The 9309-nt window shown below is 37.8% G+C and overlaps 1 protein-coding gene across 1 annotated transcript in view; it reads left to right on the top strand.

The window, feature by feature from the left end:
- MIS18A (MIS18 kinetochore protein A) overlaps nucleotides 1-4956 on the top strand; it is a 14218-nt gene extending 9262 nt beyond the window's left edge. Inside the window, exons 4-5 of the mRNA XM_008577228.1 lie at nucleotides 1919-2015; nucleotides 2922-4956. Coding sequence (XP_008575450.1) covers nucleotides 1919-2015; nucleotides 2922-3002 — 178 coding nt within the window. The 3' untranslated portion in view covers nucleotides 3003-4956. The remainder of the gene's footprint in view (nucleotides 1-1918; nucleotides 2016-2921) is intronic.
- The last annotated feature ends 4353 nt before the right edge of the window (nucleotides 4957-9309 follow it).

The following is a 9309-nucleotide window of genomic DNA, read 5'->3' as shown; positions in this document are numbered from 1 at the left end:
CGCGCCCTCGAGTGGGAGCGCCGCCGCGCTTCCCAAGCGGCGCACTTATCCAGTGCGCCACCGGGCCGGCCCTCATCCCCTCAGTTTTTAGCCTCCTAGAATATCGTGAAGAAATAGGAATTTCAAAACTAGTTAGAAAAGAAGTCCCTTTAGTGTTCTGGAAAAGCAGAAATAAAAAGTCCAACTGTTCTCTAAAGTAAAGAATTGTCTGCTTTTTTTTTGAGAAATGCAAGGAAATGCCTTCATTCTTCAAGATTTCTAAAAAGTATGTGTTAGAAACTGGTGACAGACACCAGTTGAAGAATTTCAGATATCTTAATGGTCTACCAGTTCATTGGCCTTTTTAAATAGGAACACAAAATTAAATAAATCAGTTGACCCCTGATTTTTACTTATCCTGCAAAAGATATAACCCTCAAGACTTTAAGGATGCCTAAGAAACCTTATATATCAGGAAAAAAGAACAATTTAAGAAGAAAAGAAAGTGCCTGCACTTTCATTATTTGAGGTATTTTATCACACCTGTCGATTTTCTTAGATTTTTCTCTTTAAAAATTTTAAAACAGTACTCTTTTTACTATAATTTCTTATCCAGTTATTCCTTGATAACTGCAGTTTTGCCACTTTTTTTGAAACTAGACGGGTTTAGATCAAAACTATAATCTGCAAACTTTTTATACCTCTTACACAAAAGAATACTCTAACAAGTCCTGTTCCATGTTATAAAGCATGTAGGTCTGTCTGGAGAGATATCCATTTTGTTTTTAATGTACGAATAGAAGACCCAGGCCCAGACAAATGCTCCCTCAATCTCCATGAGAATTTTACCAAGGTTTGTGAAAAGTAAGGGAGAGTGTAAGTATAAAAGACATGAACTCTTAATCCAGTAGAGTTGGTACAAAACTTTTAAAAGTGATATTATCTGTAAAGAAGATGTATGGAAGATTTTGCCCTAGGAGATAATAGTATTAAAGCTATTTTTCCTGAACCATTGAATTTAGAGTAAAAGTTACTTCTTGGGGGAGGGTTTCAATGCCAAGGGATCTGTTTTTGTTTTAGAAGTGGATGCCCTCTGTAATTATTTTCCCCCAAAATGAAATATTAATTGCCATCTGCAATTTTGTCTACCCTGCTGTTTTTCAGGAATGTAATCTATAGGGTTTCCAGGGAAGACTGTTCTGATTTGACAAAAGAAGTGACATACTGAAGTTGCTACATGTGATAAAAGATTTCTATTAAAGAAATGCAAATGAATCAAGGGTTTTTTTGAGAAATACATTTTCTTTCTTACTTTTTAGATTTATTTGGTTACCAATAGTGGGCCTGTTCTCTTTCTGTTGCCTGGCCAGTTTTCATTGAATATTTTATAAACCATAATATCTCATAACCCTAGAGAGTCCAGCAAAACATAACTCAGAGGAGAACTGTTGAAGTTGCCCAAATTTGGGTAATCAAGAGTTGGCTTCACAAATTATTTATTAAAAGTCAAATTCCAAAGCACACGTTTCTGAAAAGTTATGTAAAACAAGAAAGCAATGACTTCTTCAGGATCTTTAAATTTTCCCTTAGAATTTTGAGCTATGAGGGAAAATGTCTTGCCTCCCAGCTTACTAAAGAGCAAGTTTATTCCAATAAATTATAATATTGGTAAATTAATATGTAAAATATTTGGACAAAACTGTTATGGAGAAAGACATGACTTTATGTAGTACAGCTTTCTAGGTAGGTTGCTATTAACAAAAATAAGGGTTTTATTCATATACTTGGTATTGCTATACAGTGTAATATACTTACAGTTTTAATGTTATTAACTGACACAAACTTTTTTGTTTGTTTTTGTTGGCTGGCTGGTAAGGGAAACTGACATAAGTTTAGTTCCTGTTCCCTTTTCATATTTTAACTTTGTACTATATTTCAGTTATATTTTAGGGTCCTCTGAAAAGCAAATTTTGTCAGAAGATGAAGAGCTTTTTAATCTTGAAAGCAGAGTTGAAATAGAAAAGTCTCTGAAACAGGTAATTCCATTCTGTACATTTTAAATCATTGTATGAACAATTTCCTGGCAGTAAACAAGTGCTCCTGCACAAATACTGATTCTTATAATTGTCATCTGTTTTGATCTTAGCATTTTTGTGTTAAGAGAGTATTTATTTCAGTTGTTAGTAAATCTGATTTTTTTGAAGCCAAACTATAAATTAAGCTGAAGCTTTATTAACAAAATAATAAGGAAGACATCTTTTGCCAAAATTAAAACAGTATATATTCTTTTTTTTTTTAAAAAAAGATGACCGGTAAGAGGATCTTAGACAAAATAATAAGGAAGACATCTTTTGCCAAAATTAAAACAGTATATATTCTTTTTTTTTTTTTAAAAAGATGACCGGTAAGAGGATCTTAGCCCTTGACTTGGTGTTGTCAGCACCACGCTCTCCTAAGTGAGCTAACCGGCCATCCCTATATAGGGATCCGAACCCGTGACCTTGGTGTTATTAGCACCACACTCTCCCAAGTGAGCCACGGGCCAGCCCAAAACAGTATACATTCTAAAACTGTTAAACTAGAAATATATCTTTGAATCAAATCAATATTTCATTCAATTCAATTATTATGGTATAAACAGCCTTATTATTGAATGTTAACATCTTCTCATGGCCAGATAGGCAAAATGGTGATGAGTGGATAAAAGAGCTATAGATTATATATTGAGAACTACTGTTAGTTAGAGTTATGTCTTATTTAAGTAAAATTTACTTTATGCCTCTAAATAGTTTTGTTAAACAATCATTGAATATCTACATTACTATGACATATAACATGTTCAAAATTACATTAACAATGTATTTTAATCATATTTAGCCATGTATAATTTCTAATCCTATTCATATGTATGCTTCTTTATGTTCTTATTTTCAATTCAATAGATGGAAGATGTCTTGAAAGCATTACAAACGCAGCTATGGGAGACCGAATCAAAATTGTCCTTTACCAGTTGCAAAAGCTGAACTCTTTTCTGTGTCCCCAATCTGTCCCTCATCCCCCCCTTATTTGTTAAATAATTGTAGAATTACTTTTACAGCTATGTTTTATGATAAAGAAATAATTGTTCTTCAAATTTGAATTTTAAAGCCATTTTATGATACTTGGTGGAATTGGAATTTAGGAATTTTTATTTTGATAAGAAACTGGGGTAATTTTCTAAACTGTTTTCTCCCCTGTATCAAATTCATTATTCTTTGCTTTCTGTTTTTTTAAAACTTTATTTTGCCTTTAATACTTTGGAAATATTTAATATTGAATGGTAAGAAAATCTTAGAGATTTTCTACCCACTGTGTGGTTGAATCTTCTCTGAAAACTAATGCATTAAGCTGTCTGGAGAAACTGGTGAGTTGAATTATTTGTCAGAACTATTTGAAGACTTGCACAAGAGCAAAATAGCATGTACGTATAGTAGGAATCCACTTTACCCTGTTTATTTACTACTATAAGCTTAAAAAATCTGGAAGAATACTTAATTGAAGAGAGTAGTCGTAGTCATCACTGAGGGAAGGATTCTGGGGAATTTTTGTTTTTTTAGTTTTCTATAATTTAAGACTTATAGTAAGCTTGTATTATTTTTATAATAAGGGAGAGAATAAAGATTAAAACAAAGTGCTTTAAGATTGATTTTTACAAACTGAGTTGTGATATTTAACTGAGATCAGAAATCCTGGTACCATGAAATCCACACATTTAGTAAGCATGGCACTATGGTAGGCCTGCTCAGGAATAAAAAGGTAACCCCAAATTTCCCCAGGCCCCTTTGTGAGTACAGTTGAGGTCACATAACAGGACTCAGTATGTGTAAGTAGCTCACTCAGCTTCTGCTCAGAAGTTCCCTAATTATTTCTCAGAATACTAAAATTATCATAGCAGAAGGTCCCAAGTCAAATTGACTTGATCATTTGTGATTATTTTGTTGACGATCACTACTGATTGAAAATGAGTGAGCCCTCTGGGTCTTCTCTCTTACAAACTTGCTATCAGGTAGAATATGGTACCATGGAAAGCAAGTGTCAACACCTGCTGGCAACAAGACAATTATCCTGCCTCCGTAAGCTTGGTGAAGTCCCAGGTGTCCATTCTCTTAAGTGCTTTGGTGATACCTTATGTGCAAATTCATTCAGAACAGATGGGAGAGTATTTTAGCCACAAGATGCAGCTAAACTGGTTGCATAGGTAACTCCAACAATTGTGTTGGGTACCATTCCAAAGCCATAGGTAATTGGGCTCCCTAATTCCTTGTACCCTGTCCATCCTAGAGCAGGAGGGGCTGTACAATATTTGTAACCAGTCCACAAATCTTGAAAGGTAATTTCACCAATGAGACGTAATTTCTAATAGTCATGGTCCTAATTAACTAAGCCTCTATTGTGGATCAACAGATAAATGTAGCTCACGTATACCCTGGTTACCTCTAGAGTGGAACTTTGAGTAGCTTTCCATCCCCACATTGGTATTCCCGGTTAGGGTCCTTCAGTAAAGTTAACTGACCACACCCTAGGGTGCAGATGGAAACCAGCTACACATTTATATCACATGGTATCTGCAAAAGCATCTTAAAGTCAATCCTGGGAAACATTGTGTCTCAAGGCACAGTCCTCATCTTTGGCCTATCCCTGTGATGTCACTGAAGAAGCGGCTTTGTCACCATAGTGGGAGAGGGATCCCTGAGGCTCCCAAACTGCTTATCCTGAAGGGTCCAGGTTGGAGTGCTTTGCCCTCTTGGTGCTGCACAGTGACATTTGCAGGAGACATCTTTTCCCCACTTTGGGCCACCCCGCTCTTAGGGCTGTTTCCTTGAAGCCTGATGGCTTGGCTTTTCTGGTTTTGCATGAGGTCTTATCAGAGTGCTGTTTTTCATTCGTTTGTTTTTAACTTGTATAAACCCACACATTAAAATCTGTTACTTGAGGCAATGTGCTGTTGTTTCTGGTTAACAAGCCCAGGTAAAGAACTTCCTGTGAGCTGGAAAGAGGACTCAGAAGCAGGAAGCGGACATTCCAGTCCAAACCACACAGGACCCAACAGAGGCTTCAAAGATCTTTCAAGAAATTGTTCCTTCAGCCATCCTTGTAAAGGCTACTCTGTAGGGAGAAGCTATGGAAACTGATATTAGAGCCTGTTATGTAGCCTTTAAAGATTGTTATAAATAGACGTGTAGAACATTGTTCATGGTTTTCATTCCAAAGTGGGGGTTCTGTGGTTCTGACCAAATTCTACTGTCATGTTCATAAGTTACCAAGCTAAAGTCCACCATGGATATCATTCTGTGTAGCATCAAGGCCTGGACATAGTGTGCCCTACCTGGATGATTCTGGTCAGGTTGGGGCATTTAAAATGGGCAAGACCAGGAGAATGCCTCATAGAATCAGGTCTAGGTGTTCAGTAGGAACTTGAATGAAGGAACCATGAGCGAAGCTTCCCTCCACTTGTTTTTGAGGGAAGGTCTCAGGGGTTACAGTCAGAAATCTGGGGTCAAGGGCCGGCCCGTGGCTCACTCGGGAGAGTGCGGTGCTGATAACACCAAGGCCCCGGGTTCGGATCCCATATAGGGATGGCTGGTTCGCTCACTGGCTGAGCGTGGTGCTGACAACACCAAGTCAAGGGTTAAGATCCCCTTACCGGTCATCTTTAAAAAAAAAAAGAAAGAAAGAAATCTGGGGTCAAAGTCCCAGTTTAACTGCTTTATCAGCCATGTGACCTGGGGCAGTCAAGGGTTAAGATCCCCTTACCGGTCATCTTTAAAAAAAAAAAAAAAAAAGAAAGAAATCTGGGGTCAAAGTCCCAGTTTAACTGCTTTATCAGCCATGTGACCTGGGGCGAATCATTTAATCATTTTGAGCCTCTGTTTCCTCATCTGTAAAATAAGACTATAATACCTGTCCTTTTTTGCAACAAGGATGATGGAATTAGATAATGCATATGACAGTACTTTGAAACTGGTAAAACATCACAGAAATAAATGATAAAGATCTACCATATGACCCAGCTATTACACTGCTGGGAATACACCCAGAGGAATGGAAATCATGTTGAAGGGATACCTGTACTCCCATGTTTATTGCAGCACAATTTACAATAGCCAAGAGTTGGAACCAGCCCACATGTCCGTCATCAGATGAGTGGATAAATAAAATGTGGTATATCTACACAATGAAATTCTATACTCTGCTATAAAAAAGAAATGAAATACTACCATTCACAGCAACATGGACGGACTTAGAAAAAATTATATTAAGTGAAATAAGTCACAGAAAGAGAAATACCACATGTTCTCACTTATTTGTGGGAGCTAAAAATAAATATACAAACAAATGGGGGAGGTGGGGAAGAAGACACAATATTCACAATTCCTTGAGCTCATTAAGACATGTGAACAGATATGATGTTGATGGGTGGGAGTGGGGAGAGTGGGGGGAAGAGGAATTGGTAAAGGGACATGAAAATCAACTACATTGTCATTGATAAAAGATTTAGCCTTAAATAAAGTTGATCTGATTCAGTCCTCTAGCCAGTTCTATGGGCATAAAAGAATCTGAAATGCCATATTTTTTACTTTTTAAGATATATAATATTTATTGATTTATTTTTTCCAGCTGTAAATATAACATAAGCATTGTAGAAAATTTGAAAAATAGAAAAAAGCACATAGAAGAAAATAAAACCCACACATAACCATGCAACTAAAAGAATTAGTTTCACATTTTGGGGTTTATCCTTCTAGTCATTTTTATATGCAAATTTGGGATCATACTGGACATACTGTTTTCACTTAAAATATTTTCTAAATATATTCATTATTAAATATTCTTGTGTAACCTTAGTTTTAAAAATTTATTGTAATTGCACATTTATGGGGCACAATCTGATGTTTTGATACATATATGTGTTGTATAATGATAAGGTCAGGGTTGTTAATGTATGCATTTAACATTTCTTTGTGGCAAAAACATTCAAAAGCCTCTCCTCTGGCTATTATGTCATATACAAAACTTAACTGTTAACCATAGTAACCCTACTGTGCCATAGAACACAGAACTTACTCCTTCTGTCTAATTGTAATTTTGTACCCTTTGGCCACCTCTCTCTGTTTTCCCTTCCCTTCTCCCCTCCCCAGTCTCTGGTAACCACTGTTGTACTCTCTTTCTCTATAATACCAACTTTAAAAAAAAATTCCACATGTGAGTGAGATCATTTGGCATTTGTCTTTCTGTACCTGGCTTACTTCATGTAGCATAATAACCTCTAAGCCCATCCATGTTACCACAAATGACAGGATTTCATTCTTTTTTTATGGCTGAGTAGTATTCCATTGTGTATCTATATACTGTATTTTTAAAATCCATTCATCCGTTGTTGGATACTTAGGTTGATTTCATATCTTGGGTATTGTAAATTGTGTTACAGTAAATATGGGAGTGCAGATATATCTTCGACATACTGACTTCATTTCTTTTGAGTATACATCCAATAGTGGGATTGCTAGCTCTATTTTTAATTTGCTGAGGACCCTCCATTCTGTTTTCCATAATGGCTGTACTAGTTTACATTCCCATCAATAGCATACACAGGCTCCCTTTTCTCCACATCCTTGCCAACACTTTTTTTCTTTTGTCTTTTAGATAATAGCCATCTAACCAGAGTGAAGTGGTGTCACATTGTGGTTTTCATTTGCATTTTCCTGATGATAGTGATGTTGAGCATTTTTTCATATGTCTGTTGGCCATTTGTATGTCTTTCGAGACATGTCTGTGAAGATCCTTTGCCCATTTCTAAGTTGGGTTACTTGTTTTTTTGGCTTTTGAGTTGTTTAGGTTCCTTACATATCTTGATATAAATCTTGTCAGATTTATAGTTTGCAAATATTTTCTCCCATTCTGTAGATTGTCTCTTCACTCTGACAGTCTCCTTTGATGTGTAAACTGAGTTTTAATGATTCCCTAGGATGAAGCACTATATATTTTTTTCTTTTTTTGTCTTTTTTCGTGTCCGGCAACGGATCGCAACCCTCAGTGTCGCGCCCGTACCGGACTGGGACCGGCAACGGGATCGCAACCCTCGGCGCCGCGCCCGCACCTCGCTCAGCCAGTGAGCGGGAACCGGTCTGTATGTGGGATCCAAACCCTCGGCGGGAGCGCCGCTGCACTCTCAAGAGGTGCACTGTAGCAGTGCGCCACCGGGCCGGCCCATATATTTAAAAGCTTGTTTAAGTGTGGTTATAGGTATGATGACTTTAGTCATTTAACAACTGAGTTTACTTGTCAAATAAAAGACAGGGTGTGAAAGAAATACTGTACCAGTCACCTCTTTGCCTAGCTCCTGTGGTCTGCAGGAGCCAGCTTTCGAGAGCCAACTGTTAAGTTTTCAGGAATTTTGTGAGTGGGTTGTTAAACCGATGGTAGCTTGAAATTGGCTATGGTGGGGGTATTTATACCAGAGAAATCAGGTACTGCTAAACCCCCGTCCCCCTGAAAACTGGTTTCCCAGCCCATTACTATGTATTTTGAATCTCCTTCTGTACTGTTTGACTTAAAGTTTAAAGGAAAAGAGAAAGTGACTTCTTTCTTCAGTACCCAAAAGACAAAGTCTTAACGTCTTTTCATTTAAGTCTAAAATGAAATGGTGCATCTTAAGACTTTAGGGATTACAGTCCCATTCTTCACCTTTTCTGGAGAGAAAGCAAAATACCTGAAAGCAAATGACTTAAAATTTTATATAAATAGTTGATGTTAGGCACGTCTATTTTGTTCTCCCTGAATGTGATAAGCAGCGGGCAGCTGTTTGCCTCCCAATGAGCAGACAGTTCATTTGTAGTCACTGCTGAACTGAGGGAGAATAGCCTGTTCTTTGATCTCACCCGGATATTTTTTTTTTCCTTTTTGTCTTTTTTCGTGTCCGGCAACGGGATCACAACCCTCGGTGTCGCGCCCGCACCTCGCCCAGCCAGTGAGCGGGAACCGGTCTGTATGTGGGATCCGAACCCTCGGCGGGAGCGCTGCCGCGCTCCCAAGCAGCGCACTGTAGCAGTGCGCCACTGGGCAGGCCCTCACCCGGATATGTTTTGGATACTGATTTATTGTTTTTTCAGGGAGAGCTCAGTTCCATCTAGAGGCTGGTTCATTGTTTGGGCAGCTGATCATGAGGATTAGCTTGTAGTCGAGGCCAGTCCATATACTTGTAGTTTCTTCAGGATGTTTACACCTGCCAAAATCCTTGTGATAAACTGGAAGGCAGCAAGTGTGAGGTGAGAATGGTCTGAGAAGGTGATG

Source organism: Galeopterus variegatus, unplaced genomic scaffold (assembly GCF_000696425.1).
Source record: "Galeopterus variegatus unplaced genomic scaffold, G_variegatus-3.0.2 Scaffold1463, whole genome shotgun sequence".
Classification (NCBI taxonomy): domain Eukaryota; kingdom Metazoa; phylum Chordata; class Mammalia; order Dermoptera; family Cynocephalidae; genus Galeopterus; species Galeopterus variegatus.
The sequence above is the reverse complement of the archived record's forward strand: the minus strand, read 5'-3'. Positions and strand labels throughout refer to the sequence as shown.